The 21,052-nt window shown below is 41.6% G+C and overlaps 1 protein-coding gene across 10 annotated transcripts in view; it reads right to left on the reverse strand.

Annotated features, from left to right (window-relative positions):
• The window catches only part of KIF13B (kinesin family member 13B), a 112,049-nt gene that overhangs the window by 59,240 nt on the left and 31,757 nt on the right, over positions 1–21,052 (reverse strand). For 7 of the 10 annotated variants that reach the window (XM_085544197.1, XM_015859715.3, XM_085544199.1 and 4 more), the window contains 9 exons: positions 11,786–11,801; positions 9,670–9,730; positions 8,224–8,316; positions 7,376–7,556; positions 6,753–6,840; positions 5,519–5,653; positions 4,133–4,245; positions 3,601–3,712; positions 1,435–1,647 (listed from right to left, as the gene is read on the reverse strand). In XM_085544197.1, coding sequence (XP_085400323.1) covers positions 1,435–1,647; positions 3,601–3,712; positions 4,133–4,245; positions 5,519–5,653; positions 6,753–6,840; positions 7,376–7,556; positions 8,224–8,316; positions 9,670–9,730; positions 11,786–11,801 — 1,012 coding nt within the window. The remainder of the gene's footprint in view (positions 1–1,434; positions 1,648–3,600; positions 3,713–4,132; positions 4,246–5,518; positions 5,654–6,752; positions 6,841–7,375; positions 7,557–8,223; positions 8,317–9,669; positions 9,731–11,785; positions 11,802–21,052) is intronic. The other 3 variants (XM_015859718.3, XM_015859716.3, XM_015859712.3) reach the window with 1 other exon arrangement.

A 21,052-nucleotide genomic window follows, 5' to 3' on the forward strand; every position in this document is an offset into this window, starting at 1 on the left:
TTGGCATTAATGCTCACAGATGAAACAAATAGGGAGTACTTGCGTTTTTCAAGAGTCCATTGTTCAGATTTTAGAGGAAATCTTAAGTCTTTAACATGAGATATCCTAAAGAAACTGATGCTCGCTTATTGGATGCTTTGCGCATTTGTTAGCTCAAATGAGAACAATCCAAAATTCATTAGAGATTTGTAATATCACAACCAGCATTCCCTGCAAATCTCTAGAGGCAAATACTGCACAATGCAGAAAAAAATGTGATTACAACAGTCAGATTATATCAGCATTGCTTTGCAACTTTTGAGAACAGAACTCAGAATTATTCTAGTTCTTGGCCTTCATGGAATCACAGAATCATAGAATGGCCTGGGTTGAAAAGGACCACAGTGACCATCTGGTTCCAACCCCCTGCTGTGTGCAGGGTCACCAACCAGCAGCCCAGGCTGCCCAGAGCCACATCCAGCCTGGCCTTGAATGCCTGCAGGGATGGGGCATCCACAGCCTCCTTGGGCAACCTGTTCCAGTGTGTCACCACCCACTGAGTGAAAAACTTCCTCCTAAGACCCAACCTAAACCTCCCAGTTTCAAACCATTCCCCCTTGTCCTATCACTGCCCACCCTCGTAAACAGCCATTCCCCCTCCTGTTTATATGCTCCCTTTAAGTACTGGAAGGCCACAATGAGGTCTCCCCGCAGCTTTCTCTTCTCCAAGCTAAATGAGCCCAACTTCCTCAACCCTTCCTCATAGGAGAGGTTCTCCAGCCAGCTGATCATCTTAGTGGCCTCCTCTGGACCCATTCCAAGAGCTCCATGTCCTTCCTGTACTGTGGGCCCCAGGCCTAGATGCAATACTGCAGAGGGAGCCTCCCAAGAGCTGAGTAGAGGGGACAATCACCTCACTCTCCCTGCTGTCCCGAACACAGCTGGCCTTTTGGGCTGCAAAAACATACTGTACTTGCATTTAATCCATGCTGCCTTCATAATTTCATGGAGGAATCTATGCAAATACCCATAATATTGTCTAACGCCTGCAAAAGGTTCAGTTTAGAATGGTAAAAGCTTGTAAGCAAGCAAACAAGTATTATTAAAGTCAACTCACATTTTGCAGGAATTAGCTACAGTGAATTCTTAAAAGGCACAGGCAAAGCTCTACCCATAAATGGCACAATCTTTAGACCCCATCCCTACTCCTCCCTCTTCATCCTGCTTTTCTGATCTAATAAAAGGTCAACTGAGTGTTTGAAGGGAACCTGTTATCTCAAGTTATCACCCATATTTCAGCATCGACCTCAAGCAAACTGGAAGCGGCACAAAGGGAGATTTCTCATAGGTATCACGTGCCAACTTTCTGTGGCTTTTGCTTTCAGAAGCTCAATAAGTAAGTTCTGAAAACGAGGTCTACAGGGCTTGGACACTACCCAAAGCAAACATTTGTACCTCTGCTTTTGTGAGCTGTTCTCGCAGCTTCTCCACCTCCTCACGCAGCTCCCGAATAATGCGAGCATTGGGGTCTTCATTCACCACGGCGTGATTAACGATATTCTTGGCCCGGTCTGCGTACCTGAGTGTCGAAAGGGTCTCATCGTAGTTGTCTGCTGCTGGGCTTACTGTTGCTACCATGGCAGTCTTGCTGTTGCCACCAAGGCTGTCCTGGAACGTGGTCATAGTTATGAAGTTAAAACAGGAAGTTTGTTTGGATTTTGGTTTTATTCAACCTGTCAATGAACTTCAGCAGTAAATGATGGTTGCAAGTGGAGTGGAGCAACCAGTAAAAGCAATGTACTTCTCAGAGCTCCTCAGCTGAGCTCCTCATTTCAGCATTAATATTTTAAGCCCTGTACATCAAGTAACGTTTTTATTTTCAATTCTCTTTTTTTCCATAGCACACTTACAAGATATCACACTCAAGGAGCTCAGGAATGATCATAACAAATTTCAGGATTTCAATACATGCTTTATTTAAATTACTTAAAGATCTCTTAAACACTACAGTTGATTTTATTTCTGTCACCATTTCAGATCAGACCCTTCCACCCTACTCACACAGCTCGCAAATCAGAACCCAGTTATGTCAGAAATTGCCCTTTTGGAATCTAGTTGTCAGAAGAAGGGCGTGAAACCACATTCCTGCGAGGCAGTGTGTCAGGATGTGGGGGAAGGAAAGACACATTCCATTTATGTACTGACTGCAAAATCATGTTTTACGTCTTGGCCAGTCCAAAAACTAAAATGTTTCATTTTAAATTTTGTAGCAAATCTGCTGTTCTTGTATTTTCCTTTTTCTACTCGATAACCCTTTCTGAGAAGAACCACGCTACTAACTTTCATCTTTAATAACCCATGAAAGCTAGGTCATGCACTGTCATTACAGCAATGCGACTACATTAACTTGCTTGTCTGACCATTTCAATTACAAAGCATACACACACAGCTTTTCCTAGCAATCATTAAAACACCCCTTTATGTATTTCATTAAGACACTTTTTTGCTGCATGATATCTAAAATCATCTGTCAGCAGCCTGGCTGCTTCAGTGGTCAGATAAGCATTGGCCACATGCAGCTGGTGCTGCTTCCCTGCTTCACTGCTAGAACTCTGCTGCCTCTGCTCATGGAAAGGGGCTATGACCTCTTTGGGGAGGGAGCACAAATCCATTTGCATTGTGTTCAGCACAGTGACTACACTGGCATGTCTAGGACTTACAGGTAATGATATTTATAGAGAGGTCAAGCAGAAAGAACAGCCTTCTGGCTGCTTCCCACATTTTTTGCATCTGAGGAGCAGCCACTGTTTATTTCAACTTATTTCTATTTACATGCCTTGCAGGGATCTACTCCGTAACACAGAAATGTTTTTCCAAAGCATCTACCAAAAAGTTTAAAAAGCCTAACAAGAACACAAGTCATTCAATGGGATTTCTCTCTGTCCAGAATCCAGGACTTATCTCCAACAGCTTCCGAAGACTAGAAGTGGTCTTTTAAGGCCAACTGGAAGTTGGAAGAAGAACAAAAAAGAGCTTGCTCTTTAATTTGACATAGAGAAAATTTATATTTAACAATTCCATTTTTCATAAATAATTTTCCCCCCAAATTATCAAACAGTCCTACAAAGCAAGAGAAATCAATGACCATTTTGGATGAATATATTGGCAAAATCCTCCTGACCTGTTCCTCAGACTAAGTGGGATAATGCTCTGCAATTACACTCTTCTGACAAAAGTGGAGTATATTAGTAAATATATTAGACAATGAAGAAAAAGCAAATAGTTATAATCAAAACCTTCAAAGCTAACCATGCCAGTATGTAAAATTCAGTTACATGTGGCAGTAACCCAAATTAAATCAGCCCCAAGGTTCTGAGTGAAGTTGTACATGAAGTGACCCAGAAAAGATAAATTCCTTCTTCTCTAGGCCATAACACATCAACAGAAGACAAGAAATTCAGTCTGTGGAGGTAGCAATGGCTTCTATCCAGCTACTTTTCCAAAGACGAGTATAATTAAAATAAAAAACAGAAAGTAAGGCAACAGAACAGTGTTTTATTTCACTGAATGGGACTCTTCTCTCTTTTATTTCTCTTTTTAAAAACAGATGGAAGTACTTACTTTAAGTAACCAAGTGAGCACAGAATCACGATAAGGAACAAATTTATTCTTGTTCTTGCCAGCAGCCTGATCTGCCAAGGCAGAAATAACCAGTCCAAGAGTTGTAAGGGATCTGCACCAAAAACACAAGCAGCCATTAATGAGTGTAAATATTCATAGGGCGAATGCATATTTAGACTGCCCCTTTCTCTCAAAAAATGAGTTCCAATGGGAAAACTTCTCATACAGTTTCAACCCTTCTTTTCTCACAGAAGCTCAACTGCTCATTTTCAATACATGTTTGCAGCCTTAATAGTCATGCAATTATGTGGCAGTTGCAGGAACACAAGAACAGAAAGACAGATGCCAGATCTTTTAAATAGGCAGAGACCTCATTCAACATCTAAGAGTCCTGAATATAAGATGGAAGAGGAGAGAGAGGGGAAGAAGTAAAAAGGCTATAAAAGCTGACACTGATTTTATCCTGTTTCAGATACTACATTTAGCAGTCACAATCACAAAGGTGAAAGAAGAAATAATGACCAACTCTTACTTGTTAATGTTGCTCCCTTCTTTCAGCCTGTCTCCTGCAGCACCAGTCTTAGTTGCTCTTTCACTACCTGCTAAATCCACCAGACTCAGCTTGCCCACCTTCTCACCTGATGTCTGCAGAAAGAACCAGAGAACAGCTATCATTTGTTCACTACTAAAATCAAGTTACATAGTATGACATACTTTTAAGCAAATATCAAGCTTCATTTCTCAGTGTAGACTAGCTACAGCTTGAACAATATTGTGTGTTAACTCACTAGCTCAGAAAACAGGAGGGTATGAAGTCAGATACACTGCTACCTTCCAGACATCTCCAAAGGGCACATCAGTCAAACGTTAAAGAAAGAGCAAGTGCAGAGAGAATGCGGGCCAAGGAACCACATCTAAAGCATCTATGAGTCTCTGCCTCTGATTGTGAAAACAACTTCCATAAAATCTTGGATTCCAAATCAAGTTTCATCCCTGATTTTCAGTGAGTAGGAATGAACATGACAATTAGCATAATGTCTGAAAATGATTATAATTGCAGAAGCCTCCTATATCCTTAACAGCATCTGAGTTAACACATAGCATCTGCTATGTTTCAATTTCGTGACAGATTTTGTTATAAATCCCTGTTATTCCTTATCATTCTTGCTAATTATCTCATTTGACCCAAAATGGCATTCTGAAACACTCCATAAATTTCATGTAACAATTTACAGTCAAAGAGCTAACGTGGTCTTTGAGAACCACTTGGTTACATCATCTCCTTCTCAGGATCTATTACTGAAGTACCTCAGTATCACGGTTGCGAAGTACTACACTTCGCTAAATGAACAGGGTAATTACAATCAATATGCTTTCAAAAACATTACTCTGAGCCTTTCAAAATACAATGTAAACATCAGGTCATACTGAAATGGTCATTTCCAGGACTGAAATAGCCAGCAGACAAGACCAACGTGCATCCAAGCTGTATTCCTGTCTTCCATCTAAATGCTATGCATTTACTTTCTCCTCTAAGCCTGTACTGCAAACTGCTGCTTAAAAGCAAGTTTCTTTAGTTTAGATTCATTCTAAGATTAGGAGATGCTTCCTCCACCCTCCAGCATGTGTGCTCCAACTCTGGACGTGTGTTTCTTCTTTCCATTTCAATAACCACATTTCACTTATCTATTAAAACTGATTTCCCTACACTTGATTGCCAGCACGTGAGCAGTACAAGGACTTTGCCAGACATGGTCACAGCTAATCTAGCCCAGTGCTAACACTGAGAATGGGAGACTACAGCTAAAGACCTTCAGAGACCTTTTCCACCCAACATTTCCATAGTCCACGAAATACACTAAAGCACAAGACGCGCATCCAGACTTAACATTTGGACTTTATAACATGTTTTACTTACCCCTGATTGCACATCATAGAGTGTGTGGGTGAGGATAATCTTGAAGACTGCGTGGGACCGACTGCTCTCCTCGTTCATGTTGGTTGCAGCCACCGTGCGAGACTTGTTGCCCTCAGACATCAAGGACTCGATGTCCTAGATATAATTTTCACAGCCATAAGCATACCTGCATTATCATTCTTTTCAATTATCTACCAAAGCAATCTCATTCTGGTGAAATCTAGCAAACATCTTCCACCACGATTCCCACGGTTTATTCATACAATGTGAGAATCAAACATTTTTATCTTCCCTTTATAGTCTAGAAATTAAACAGTGTTGTGAAATTCAGCTGCTGTGATACTTGAGAAATACGTAGCTCCCCTAGTTCAGTGTTTTAGAATGCTCTTGTAAAATAGCTCTTCAGAGCTTTTATTTACCTACCTACATGGATGATGCTAAAGAAAACCAAAACCAGTTAAAACAAAAGCACATCACAGAACACTCTGACTCGGTATGCTGAATTATGCAAAGCTGCTGGGCAACATAAAACGGAAATGCATGCAACAAGTCCTTTATAAACGCAAAGTGCCAAGGAGAAGTAAATAAATACATGGAGAGACTACAACAGCAAGGACTTCACTATTCTTGTGTTTTGCTAAAATGGTAGAATTCCATCTCTTATTTTTTAGTGATGGGACAAGGGGGAATGATTTTAAACTGAGACAGGAGAGGTTTAGTTTGGATCTTAGGAGGAAGTTCTTCACCATCAGTGGTGATGCTTGCTGTTCAATTAGTTTAATACTGCCCAATAGGAAAGTTTCAGGCAATGTTGATGAGTATTTGTTTTGTAAATAACCATTTGTTTGTATTTCCAGTGCGCCTGCATGTTACTTATAAGTGACAAAAAGCAGCAAGGAGTGATACTGAAAGCCTGTCTACTCTAGCTGCTGGTTATGTAATTAATCACTCAACAGCTCTCATTAATACATGCTAGACTCAAATTTGGGAGGAAAGCTGTTACATTACATAGTTCAATGACCTTCAGAGTAACTGAATAGTATGGGATGAAAATGAGTTTCTGCTATTGACTCTGGTTTCCCCAGTGATCACAGAACAACAGTTGTACAGCTCTTCTGCTCTAAAATCCACATTACCACCATGGCGATTAGGAGTATGTCAATAATTTTGCTTATGGGACAGTACTTTCATGTACAGGATACCAACACAAGCCTTTCATAAAACTGATCCTTACCTTGTAGCTAGCAACAGCTAGTTTGGATAGTCCATCTACATAAGGGCCATAAACACTGTGTTCTCTAACTTTTAATGACTGTCGGCTTCTGGTTGGGAAAAAAAAAGTTATTTATAAGCACATGCGTGACGTAAGACATTTACAGACAATCTGCTTCTCAATGATACCTCTCAAACATGGTGGTCTTACAGTTACCAAAATAAATCACAGAACAAGGACTGTAAAGCAAACTAAGAAGCCTTATGCCTACACATACAATACTGACACAGACATTTATGTCACGTCCTAGAAGCTAGCATTAGAGTGACTTTACTCCAAGCTTTTAGTCTTTCTGATTTATTTTTATTTAAAATAAGAATACTCTGACATGAAAATCACTCAGCCCAAACGCCTTAGTGGTGTTCCATTAAGACAGTCCCTGGATGCATCCAAGGCCAGGCTGAATGTGGCTCTGGGCAGCCTGGTCTTGTGGTTGGTGACCCTGCACATAGCAGGGGGTTGGAACGAAATGAGCAATGTGGTCCTTTTCAACCCAGGCCATTCTGTGATTCTATTAATGTGGTATGTTGAAAGAAAGAGTGTATGGCAACATCCTACAGCGTTCACACACACACATTACCTACCCTTTTGGGTCAAGAAGATCCCTGACTTTCTCATTGTATATCTCCATGTAGGATACTTCCACTTTAAAACTCTGCTCTTCATTTTCCTCCTTCTGTGCTCTTTCAAAGAGACCACTGCAAAGTCTAGGGATTAATCCAGGTTGGTCAGCAGTACCCATCATTGTGTATGATTTTCCAGATCCTGTGTGATTGAATGTATAATTAGTGAACGTGCAATGCTGTGGTTTTTGCTGCGAGGAAAGGAAATATGGAGAAGAGGTACCAAAAAAAATAGTAATATAAACCTGGCATTTTAGTGAAAGGCATTTGGGCTGTTTTCTATTTCAAAGCAACCAGAACATCATTCAGACAAAAACTATGCAATTGAAAAGAAAAGGAAAACAAGAAATTTAGTTCAAACTGACAGAGAAGACTTTCAGACAGATAGTTCTGCCATAGAGGACAACCTGCTAATACCCACATGCATGTCACAACGAAAAAAATCAGCTGGCTAAGCATATTCATTTTTACATATTGCATTTAAAATGATTATTAAAGCTTATTCTGGCTGCAGAGGCAGAAAATAAGGGTGATGTACTGAACTCAAGGACAGTCGCGATCAAAGATAACAATCCAAAGTGTCAGAAATAAGGGTAGCCAGCAACAGATACAAGCATTTCTCATCCTGTCCACATCAATCTAAGGTTAGAAAGGAGAAAATACATTTTCTGATGTTTGCTCTACATAAAAGATGCCTGTGTTGTAAGGCATTTCTCCTGAAAGAACATCACTGTAACCATGGAAAGTCTCCACTCAGAACATTGACGACTTGCGTGTCAATCTTTTACATATATTCTGAAGGGGCTTACCTGTTTGTCCATAGGCAAAGATGCAAGCGTTATAGCCTTCAAAGGCATTCTGAAGAATATTCTCTCCAAGGCACTTGAAAACAACATCTTGACCTAAGAAAGAAAGCATACATGCTAGCACTGTAACAAGGTGGGAGAACAGCAGCATGGACATCAGCTGGTAGATATGCTCCAGATGTGTGCTACTACAAAACGCAGGATCTATGATTATTGTGCATATATGTGTATGTGCTTACAACAGCATGCTAGCAATCTTCAAGCTCACGGGTTTTATCAGCAGAAAATCTTCTACCAGCTGCATGAATTCACCCATTGCTAAATGACAGCACCTCGACATATCCTCAACCCATGCATTTTAACAATTGCCAAATGTGATTTTGCAGAGACATCACCTCTGTGTGGGAGATAATACACAACAAGATGTATGCATCAGCAAAACGAAGGGTTATCACTTGAAGAAGTGATGGAACAGGTTGCCCAGAGATCTGGTTGATACCCCATTCCTGCAGACCTTCAAGGCCAGACTGGAACAGGCCCTGGGCAACCTGATGTAGCTGGGGTACCCTGTTCATTGCAGGGAGCTTGGATGGCCTTTAAAGGTCCCTTCCAACTCTAAGGATTCTATGATCCTATGAATTTCATATACTGAAAAAAGTCCTTTCTCTGATGCATGAACACACTCAAGACTTGACGCATACAAACTCCCCCATCAGAACTACAAATAGGTGTGCCAAGTGAAATGGTTTGGGTCAAATACACCCAACATGATATCACACTCAGTTCCTTACTAAACTACTACTCATTAGGGAAATTATAAATATTGGGATCTTTTATTTATTTGTTTCTAAATCTGTGGAAACAAGCTAAACAAAATACACTTTTTAAAAGATAACAAGTATGAAAAAAGGAAAAGATCACCAACTGTTAAGTCCTAACATATTTCAGATTTTACCAAATCCGTTTGCCAAAATATGCCAATTATACCCCAAAATCTCTTAATCAAATACTCCTACATTACATCAGTCTTTTTTAATACTCCAGTTATTAAGTTCTAAAACGATGCTCCCATCAGAACTGGAAAACAAACAGGTATATTATAGCAATATTCCTCATATCCTGCAAAGAAACTGATTCAATGCTTTTAAAACGATGCACTTAGAACAGTATTCAAAATATAAATGTAAATATGAGTAACCCATTATTGTGATGGATTTCTCAATTTCCTGCACTGCAGATGGGTAGCAATGCCTATTGCTATCCTAATCATCATCTTTAGAAAAGAAAAACAGGAATGATTTAAGATTTTCCTTTTTCTTTTGACAACAAGCAGTCATAGCAAGGAAAGATATTCCATGCCATATGGTCTGTGCCCTTTAGCAAATACTGCATTATAATTAGACCATTTGTTCTCAGAGACAACACGCGCAATGCTACAGCAAATATTACCTGCATATTTTTCTTTGACAGATTCATCCATAGACCAAAAGCAGTGATCGTAAGCAAACACCTGTAGAAAAATAACCAGGAGGGCACTTTATAGAAACCACTGCCAAATCAAACACGTTACCCCAGTTGTGACAGTGCTGGATTATGTTGGCTAACATTGTGCTACCTGGGCCCATTCTGAACACAATGTGCATGCATGAAGCATTATTTATTTCCTATGAATTCAGTATCTGAACACAAACCCATCATCTTCCTACATAAAAGCCTGTTCCTTGGTTGCGCTTTTCCCTTGCTTTAATTTCTTCCTTTCTGCTGTGTGAATCCTCATTGATGTTCTCCAACAGCTCTCCATGAGGCAAACAAGTGGATGTCAAGGAGCTCTCCTTATCCTTCCTCAATCCCATCCCTACAATTCATTGCTCACAGGACCTGCTATTCTATAAACTGACAGATGTCCCCCTGGCTGCTTCTGCCTACCACCTCCCAGTTCTTTCTGTCTGCATAAATTAATAACACGCCTTAGGGCAGGAACCCTTCTGTACATGAGCAGTGTGTATTTATATACTGCTGACAAACAGAAGCAGCCATCACCAAAGTCCACAAGCAAATGAGCTGTACCACTAGAATAGTGCTGACACCTTTTCAAATATAGAAAAGTTTCAGTTTTGCAGTGAACCCATTTAAAGGCATCTTTCATTGTGACATCTGAACCCCAGTAGGGCAGTGCCTACTACAGGATCCCAGGCTGCAAAAATAGATGTTTGCAAAACAGTGCCTCTGGCTATGCATTTGTAGCAAAAAAAAACCCTAAGAAACCAGGATAGGAGCTGGTCTACTTTCAAACAGGGAAAATCCATTCTGAAGGATATAGGAAAAGGAAAGTGCCATGGGTTGCACTTTGCCTGTTTACTCCCCATCTAAGTTTAATTAAGGCTGCTCTTCTTCCTTTAGACATTCGTTACAGCTACAGAGCTGATGTCTGCAGCACTTCACATCACATTAGCAGAGCAAGTGCACTCCGCCAACATCTCAAATTCACCTTCTGAATGCCAGTCTGATTATTTCTGAAACTCTGTTCAAACATTTCCCTGTTCAGCTTCAGTGAAGTCTGTGGTCCATGCTAAAGGCACCAACCATGCAGCAGTATATACACAGGAAACCCACACTAACATTTTTCATGTAGTAAAGGCCGTAGGAGCAAAATATGTTGCATCATACCTACATTAATAATAGAAAAACCCTCCAGAGAACTATTGCTTCTGTAGGGACTGACCTCAGTTATACCATTCCCTAATGAACCATATCATATGATCTGAAGAAATCATTTAAGGATTCACAAAGCAGTAAAGAGAATCTCTCTCTAGTGTTTATGCTGATTAAAATAGTTAGAAAAACTATCAAAAAGTTGAAAATCTGGACTACCAACACAACCAGCGCTACTTAGATCTGAGAAAATGTTTAGTGCAGCAAAATGCTTCAGATCTGAACAACTTCCCTTCAACAATGCATTCCTTTTTTTGACACCCTCCCCCTTTTTCATAGAGTAAATTGATGCTGCAGCATCGTGTAAAACAAAAGAGTTTATTTTGCAGCCTCTAAATTAACGAGCTGCTCTTACCCCGATTGAAATTACGTTGTTTTTTGTTTGTTTGTTTTTTGTTTGTTTTGGTTCTTTGAAATTATTAAACAATTACGCACATTACTACAGCAATCCCAAGACATCATTGGATATATGACCGCAGCAATAAAGCTGAATTCCAGTGTGCCAGGATAAAGATAGATATCAGCATGCCAAGTACAAAGTCATGGGACCACAAGCCGGACCAACAAAATGAGTTTGCTACAACACAAATGCCAGAAAATGCTTAAAAAAAACCCCACAGACAACAAGCAGTCTCCCATTCACAGCCTGTAATGCTGAGTATGTATGTTCTCATTTGTTCCCGTGACTCATCCTTTGGCAAAGGCTACACAGTGTTCTTCTGCAGCAAGGAAATGCTTTGAGTTTCTTACTCAACAGCTGACCAGCTGCAGGGCTGTTTTTCTGAAATGCTTTCAATATTTGGCTTACACACAAACAACTGAAGCACAAGCAATGAGCAATAAGGGTCCTTACCTTCGGCTGGGTCCTGCTGCTCCCAGAAGCAGCAGCAGCAGCAAGGATATGGTACAGCACATGGGGTAAGAAAAAGACAAAAGAAGAAGATGGTTAGCTACAGGGACTTCAGCTTCATTGCTCTGCTGTTAACAACTCATTTTGGAGCACTGTATTTGAAAAGTTTGTTTCTTTCCTCCGACCTCTCCTCAAATGAACAGCGAAGAGCAATTCCTTTACTTTGTTGTATGCACAGCTGAAAACTTTCTGACAGAGCACACTGAGCACCAGAGCAGTCTTTAAGACAGCAGCACAGCAGCAGTCAGTGCACCAATGATTCAGACACTGGCACCAGGTTGTGCAGCATTTTCTCATGCAGAGGGTTGGAGAAGCCCTGCAAACACAAGCACAAGGAAGTGATGCTCTCTTTGCCCTGGGCCTTGCAAATGGCATCGGTAAGCTCCTACCATCAGCAAAGCCTTGCAGCAAGCATACCCGATTTCTTTCTTCTGACAGAGCAGGAGCTGTGTACCATCACTTCACGCTGCCCACATGGGTTGGGAAGATACTGAAGAATTGTAATGTCAGCACAGTCTCTCAAAAGTTATTACTTACAAATCAAGTCCATCATTTCTTTCTGCTTAGGCTTGAATTTGATATGAATATAACTCACCAACCAGAACTACGCAGCACTTTGGCTAGCAGTGGCAGAACAGTTATTTCAGCCAATGTTACCCTGCAGCAGCCACGTCACAGGGTCATTCAAATGAGCAGGGTAGCTCCTGTTTGTGAGGAAGGTTTATTCCTATTCCTACAGGGTAGATCACTCTTCCTATAGAGCAAGGCAAACACGGAACCTGGGCTCAGTGCGTGAGTTCAGCACACAGAGATACCGCCCTGATTCAGACCAGCAGCTCTGCTGTGTCCCAGCCCAGTTCCCAGCAGGATTATCCTGTGACAGCACACTTGACTTTTCCAGCCCTCGGTACAGCACATATGACTGAGCATCTGGATTAAAGCAGCAATAAGGATGTAATCTGAAAAATCCTATCACATACTTAAGAGGATGGATTACACTAGGTTATGTATCAGGCTTAGTTTAGACTGAAGGTCTTAAAACGAGTATCTCATTTTCTAAAGGTGCGCACATACACGTGGAAACACATTATGCTTCTATGTTTAATGCAAGCACATGAAAGGAATCCTTACATCAAGGACATCAGTATTTAGGATACAGATAGCTGCCCTCTTGGACTAAAAAAGAGCAAATCTGACTAATGTTTCCCAAAGGAAAGAATGGAGGGTGCACACTGTACCACACAGAAGGATGCTGTGCACAGCCTGACCCATCATCCCACAGCTGGGCCCAGCAAGCTATGAAATGATTTTCAGCCCAACTGGAAACCCCATGGGAAGTAAACAGATGGGAAGAAGCAGCACCCAGACTGCTGAGTGTTCCCAGGAGGCTCCTTGCCCCACTACAGTGTGTTGTGATCATCTGGCCAAGAGGTGACAGAAAGACAAATACCAATGGCAGACACAGCATCCTACATCAAGCACTGCCAGTCATGAGGTACGCAACCAACGCTGCCTATTGTTAAGGCTGAGGCAAGAAACAAAACCCCAGAGCATCCCAATAGCTCTTAAGCTGTACAAGCTGCAGGACCAAGATGCACTGACAAGACACGTGCATATTTAGGCAAATTTAGTGGGGAAAACAACACAAAAAATGAGATGAAAGATGAGTGAGGAAAAGCAAGGACAACTCAGACCTTATCTTTCTGTGTAGCTTAAAGATAGCAGCCAGCTGATGTCAGCACATGCTCTGCGTCAGTCACAACACATCCTGCTTCTTGCTGCTTACCATCAGCTCATTTGTTAATGCCCCTGAATTACAGCCCCTGTTATACCACGATAACATGGACTGCATGCTACGAACATCTAAGAAATTCAAATCTCACGTTCACAGAACCTCCCCATCTGGCCACAAAAAGCCAGTGATGTGGGTTCTGTTTGAAAAGCAATGGATTAAAAGTTAATGGCTTAGTGGGCTGAAGGGTTCTTCAGGAATTGGATCCTTCAAACAAGACTTCTGAGTGTGAGCCGTACCTCTGAGGGTAAATACTGGATGCAGATGAAGCTGAATACCAAAAGGACCTCTGTATTGCTCATGCTGTCTGGACAGGGAGGCAGGATTTAACACCAATTTTTGCAGTCTTGTATTCTGGAATAGCCAAGCTTATGATTTTCAAGTTTACCATCTCCACGAAGAAGCAAATAAATCCTCTGTTGTACTGCAAGAGCCTCCTAGCATGAAGAAGCTGATAAAGTGAAGGCGCTATTGAAGAGCTCTGGCATCAGCGAGCCACAAGACAGACAACTCCATGTTCAAAGCTTGGGAGCCTGCCTATCTTTCTCAAGCAGATTCCTGAACTGGAAGCATATTTCTAACTGACTCAGAATGAGGTTTTCTGACATTGAAACGTTGTGACTTTTGCTCTCTAAATTTCAGCCCCAGAATCTCTTTCCTAAAGCCGGCTATTGGCAAAATCACATTTGGTAACGTAATGGATTGTCAAACAGAGACATAACTGAAATACAGTAGTACGGCAACAGATAAGAAAATGCAGAATTCACTGAGAAGCTGTTTCCTGATCTTCCACATATCACACGGATACAATTGCAAAGCTTTTTTTTCCACATACAATAAGAGGAAATGTCTACTAAATCAGGTTTCAATCACTCCAGGCTCCCGTATCTCACAATACCTAGAAATCCACTTTCCAGAATATATCAGAAAACAAACTGCTTGAGGTTGTTGTCCTTATGCCTATAAAAACTCTTCCCCCATCTCTTAACATAGACCAAGTCCTATTAAAACACTGTGTACCGCGAGATTGCTCCAATTTCCAGATGATAACCAACTAATACAGCTCTTACAGAGTTTCAGTTTTCCCTCCCCACCCACACCGACCTTCGGCAGAAAACCACGCTGCCCTATTCAAGAAAACAGAACCTGCCAGCAGACGTGCTCCCTTTAAAACAAAGTCCCCAAATACGTCAATGTAAAAGAGCATAGATTGCTCAGAGCTCAGATTTGTGTAGCTAAAAGGAACAAAAGTGATCACTGTTACTTAGAAAATTCCTCTGGTGCTGCAGGCATTCCAAGCATAGTTGGCGGTTACTTCGTTTCTACTGACAAAACTCATTTTTGCCAGCTCACTCAAGAAAAGATAAAAAAGGCTTGAAAAACAAGGATTTGGGCAGCACAGGAGCAATGTGGGTTTGGGGTATTTTCTTGTTGAAGTTAAATTTCCTGTATTGTTGGTCTCCCCGCATTCAAGTGGTGCACGTATCCCATAAAGTTATAGTATGACAAGGGGATTACAACTTCATTCTTTTGTTTGTATACATTTAGATGCTGGGATGCTATTGTGCTCCAAGAGAATGTTTGGGGAGCATGCAGTACCCAGACTTTCAATTACTATTGTGCACTGGAATACTTTTTAATAAAGCCTGATGCCTCGTCTGGTATTAAATGTGCAGGTTGGTGGCTCTGCCTGTGGCAGTGGGTTGGAGATTCACGATCCCTGAGGTCCCTTCCAACCTGGGCCATTCTGTGATGGTGTAATGCTTTCTAATCATTGGAGAGGGTAGCAGGAGAAGTATCTTACAGTTTGGCAGCCTTTCAACTCCACAGAGAGATCTCCAGATGGACACACCAAGGTCCCAGCCTGGGATGTGGCAGTAAAAACCTTCTGCCTCTGGGAAAGCCACATGAGTGGCTTCCATCCCAAGCAATCAGCCCTGGAGCGGTGTGATGAGCTCCTGGAGAGGCAAAGAGCTCGGGGTGTGCATACATACATGTATAGGTGCATGGAAACACTGCTCATGTGGCAATCTTGTTCAACCGCATCACAGCATCAGCGCAAACACAGGGATCACATTCAGCACAACCTTGAGCAGAAGGCAAAGGGCTAAAAAACTAAGTCAGTGATCTACATGGTTAATCCTAAAATAAGATATGGTATGCTATGCAAAGTAAGCAGGTTAGACTAAAAAACATCACTAAAATGTCCATGCAAGCCACAGAAATAAAGGATACATCTCAATTGGATAAACTGAAAAAACAGCAGTACCACGGGCTAACAAATTAGAGGAAAAACTCTACATCCAATAGACTTGCTAGTGGGATGTTTGTGTAGACAAGCTTTCCTGACATGGACATAATTACATGTTGTAAAGATACTTCAATAACAGTATTTTACGGGAAGGGGGAAGGCCAGCCTGTATTTTTACAAGGCTTCTTCAGTGGCACAACGGAGCCTGCACAAACAGCAGTTGTAGGGGAGGTAACACTGCCATTAGAATTACTTCATCCTACTGCAAACAGGAGGAAAAAACTAACAAGACCCAACCCTGTGACCGTCTGACTGCTACTGGAATCCTTCAGGCGTTTCATAAGAACTGCCTGAAATGCTGCAGCACCCAACTAGGCTGTTTCCTGAAGGCATATATATGCTGAACTTCTCATTCAGCTGTCAAGGTGCTTTTTGTTGGTTTTGAAAATCATTTTATTTCCCTTTTTTATTTTAATTTACTTTTTTTTTTTTTTTTTAAATACAAAATACAAGTTCCATCACGGTGGCAGTAAGTTTTTTCCTTGTAGATTTTCAACCTATCCTTTTCACCCTCCCCAGATCACAAGCTCTCATTTCTAAGGATCCAAGACTTCCAGTTCCAAGTTCTGTTCATGCCTTTAGCCCTAGTTCCTGCCAATATTCAGAATGAATGTGCAATGAATGCAGAAACCACATAACAAAGCCCCAGTCCACCATCCTGAGGCTTTTTAGTTTAGATTGTTGTGAGCAAGTCAACAAGTCACCAGCAAACACCGCAACCTTACACAAAGGTAAACTGTGAATCGAGAGCTAAACTTGTACATCCCTGACCTCTTGGTTTAAGATTTAAGATGCCTACTTCAAAGTTGTGGGTTTCCCCTTTTAGAGTAAGAAACAATTTTTCCTTGGGTGGCAGGTGGGATCTACAAGAGCTCAAACAGACGACTGTGAAAGTTTGAGTTCTATATCAGCAATTTTATTCAACGCTGAAACTCAATACACTGAGAATATTCAAACAGTGAGAAAACAGGTCAAGCAGAAAGAACATTTTCACCATAAATTTAATACAGAATATTTACTTCTTTACAGAAACATACTCCTACTCCTCTCTCCTTGGAGGCTTTGAGCTCAGTGTGTGTGAGCCCACAGTCTGAGACCACAGGGCAGCGGTCCCAGCACTGGCTCTGCTGGGGAACATCTTTCCAGGCAACTTTCCCAGTGTCTGTTTCCAGCCACCTACAGCAGCCTGGCGCTACACTTTGGAAAGACTGGCCTTGCTCTTCTCACTTCAGATTTATTTCAAAGCCTAACATGACTCCTAAGCAAGATGGTTATTCTTATGAACACAGCAGAAGGGTGGAAGTTTGGAGCAAACCAAAGCAATGCCTGCATCTCCTCCACCAATAAATGAAATGTGCACGAAGTAACTTCTACCCTGCTCTTGTGCATGGTGTGAGAAGAGTCAGCACTAATCCTCCAGGAAGAAAAACTTGCTGACATCCACAGAAATTTCTAAGGGGAGTCTGCTGGTAACTTGAAGTAGAACGAAAATAAATAAAGAAAAATAAATACTAAACATTGTCTGCTGTCAAGTCCAAATCCCCAAAGAACTTACACTTATCCGACAAATACCCATGTAATTTGTATTTCAGCCACTAAAACTCCAACTGAGGAAACACCTGCTGGCTTGGTGGCCAAATCAACAAGTCAAACTGCCTCCTTCCGCTTGTTTTCTGGTTCCACAAATGTGCCTTCTTGTCTTTAAGCCAAGAGTAACATCCCCTTGAAGGGGATGCCAATCTGAGGAGACACCTGGACTCAGTTCTCCACCTCCTTCAGCACATCCTCTAGCCACTAAGCAAGCAGGTAACATGTGAAATGGGTGTAGTTGAAGAGAAAACATTATTATGGTAGCCTTTTGTACTAACTGAATCTTGGTGCACACACAATGTGTTTATAACATTGGACATACCACTGGATACACTGTCCAGTTCCTGAATCACGGTGCAGTTTCAGCATCACTGGGTGTCTAGCTGTTCAGATGGGCTGCTCTGGCCATAGGCATAGCATACAAGTTCATAACTCAGAGCCATTTTGGATGCCTCCTGAACTAAGCAGCTGAGATGCAAAGGGTTATTTTCAAATGGCAAGACTATACATAGCATACTTTGGATCCAGCTCCATGCTAGAGACTCAAGTAGTATTTAAAACTATACACACATGGGAAAGCATAAATGACACTGATCTAGTTGTGCAGGGGATGAATATAAGAGCTGTAGGCAGAAAGGTTTGGTCATTAGCATAGAAGACATTAGTCTTGCTTCCATGGTTCAGTAGCCACTTGAATTTCCCTATGTCAGCCCATATGCATTCCATGATCTCAGTGATAAGTGAGAGGCTGTTGCACAACATCTGTGTATTATCAACTTTAACCTCCCAGTGACATCCAAGGAGCCTGGAAGGTACAAGCACAGCACAACACGTCTGAACCACTCAAGTAAAATACAGTCTGCCAACAGCAGCTTGTCAATACACCGGCATCTTAAAAACAGCACTTAAAAAATATCTTCATGCATTTAAAGGTCTTAAACATTTTGGCTATATAGTGAAATGACAGTGGTTGATATCTTTCACAATAAGGAAAAGTGGTAATTCTGTCTTTTCTCTACAGCATGGACTACACACCTGACTTCCTCTCTGATCAACTCTTTCTGTAGTGTCTGTATTTCTTCAGTCCATTTTAGCAAGCTGATAACAATACCTACTTAGACATTCAATGTCAGCTAAATGTCAGCAATGTGAAGTATTTGGCACACATTTTATATGTTACCCTTCCTTTATGAAGATTTCAAACCTTTTCACCCAGCACCTTATGTAAATTCACACAAACAGTTGAGCAGCTTCAAAATCAAAGTTCTGCCACAAAAGATGTTAAAAAAGATGTTTAGAAGAGATTGCTTTCCTCACCTGCCCATATCCCCACTACCAAGAACAAGAGTTATTTGCTGTTGATGTTGTTCCAGTACAGTATGCTCTCAGGACTGGAATCAAGTTACTAGAGTACATGGCATAGGAAAATAAATAAAATCTTGCCTGCTTTTCAGGGTAAAATGTACCAAGCTGCTCTGTTGACTGACCTAGAAAAGAAATCCTCATCCTCAGTGTGTCATTTGAATCAGCTGCTCTTTTCCCAGCACATGGGTGGGAAGCCTATGGAGGGAATAAGCTATAATTGACCTGTTTGCTGAAAAGCAAAGGGAAAATACAGCATATTATGAAAATTACAGGCAAGCCTTCACCATGACAGCTCAGCTCCTGTGCCCTGTATACGCCTTGCTAATAGCTGGGGACTGCTGACAAGACGTCACAGTGTTGTAGGCAAACACCCCATTCCGTTTAAACCTAGAATTACACAAAACCATACAGATGTACATAATGAATTTGTTTCACAAACAAAACCCACCTTTGGAGTAAAAAGGAGAGACAAACCCATGCAAAGGATACAAGGTAATGCCTTGCAGGCTCACAATGCATACAGCACACACAAAGAGCAGATGAATGTATGGCCACAGCACTGGCAGTGCCTGAAGCTGCTGCAGTTCTGAGCAGGACTAGAACAGTGCAAGTGTATTCAGTGCCTTTATTTCCTTCTACTCGTAAAACAGCTCTTTCTTTAGTATTTGTGGGGAGAAGCCCAAACTATTTCTAAGTAAGCAATACCAATTCACCGTAGCATTTCCCCGTGCCCTTAAATTTCCTAAATTCAGCTTTTGTCTGCAAGAAGAACTTACGCATCTGCTTTGTCTATTCTTCTTCCTCCCACCTTAGCAAATCGCTGTGGTCATTTCTAAGTGTAGGAACTATTTGTGAACTATTCTTGACTCACCACACCACAGAACTATTTCAAAGCACTGCAGTTCTCTCACGCCCATTGTGTTCCAGCCGAGCGCTCTCATTTGGGGAATCAGATAATCCTGAAGTATTTCATGGGGAAGGTCATTTTGAACACTCTTTCATTCTGTACTTCTTGTTCCAGTCATCTTTCTTTATTCTTGCATATGACAGATCTTTCACTGAACACTTGTACCAGCACCCATCACCTTCAAAAACACATTGGGCAGCTGCTCAAGGGCTTGTACTTTACTGTCAGTAATTTATTCATGATGGGAAAACACAATAAAAACAAAAACCAGGAAGAAGGATTGGAATAGATGCGTGACTAGTAGTACCAACTGCAGATAGTATCATGCATCTGGCTACAACTTAATTAGAAGTGACCTAGCTGGAACAGCCATTGTAACTGAGGTCGGTAAAGCTCTATGTACATTTTGGCTGACAAAACATTGTTCCAGAGGCTATGGCCTGCAGCACTGAAAGAAGCAATCAAGGATTAAGTTATCATTTCACTGCCTTGGCAAGAGAATTCAGCTACACAGCAAGGTGAAACATGCACTGTACACCATCAGTTATTCCTTTTACCCAAACAAATTGTGTCAGACTAAATCCCACTGTGTAGTTCCATGCCAACCGATCTCCTGGGCTCTGGACTCTGTCCAACAGCCCCTTGGCTCTCAGCAGCTCTCGTGTTGTACTGCTGCAGGGTGAGGAGCTGCTTGCAAGGATGACGCAGTTCCCACCCCAGGGCAACATCATTCCCATTGCTCTCAAAGGCATCTAAAAGTGCCAACAGCAATCCTCAAACATCTCATCAACTTGTAACACCTATACCAAAAAAATAATCAGAATATGGTTTAGTGGGTACGGTGGTGACAGGGTGACAGCTGAAATAAATGACCTTAGTGGTGTTTTCTAACCGTAATGATTCTATGGGATATGGGGCTTTCACATGAGCAATTGCATGAGGACCTTCCCTGAAGCTTTCCAGCAAAGCCTACAGCAAACCTCTCCTCCCCAGCAGCCTGAAGGCACCTCTAGGCCAAGGTCAGGCTGAGCTGAATGCACAGCAGCTGCCAGTCAGATTTCCTCCTTCCTCACTCTTATCGCTAATTACTTCTAAGAGCTTCCCACAAGCAACACCATCTCTTTGCTTCCTGCACTGCTCTTAAGCAGAGCTGTTTATCAACCCAGCATGCCTTGGCTTTTGAAACCCCTTTCAACACCTCTCCCTGCAAAAATAATCATCAGCCTGAAAAGGAGCCTTCATCCC

Source organism: Coturnix japonica, chromosome 3 (genome assembly GCF_054131305.1).
Source record: "Coturnix japonica strain WE chromosome 3, WE-NBRP24, whole genome shotgun sequence".
In the NCBI taxonomy this organism is placed as follows: domain Eukaryota; kingdom Metazoa; phylum Chordata; class Aves; order Galliformes; family Phasianidae; genus Coturnix; species Coturnix japonica.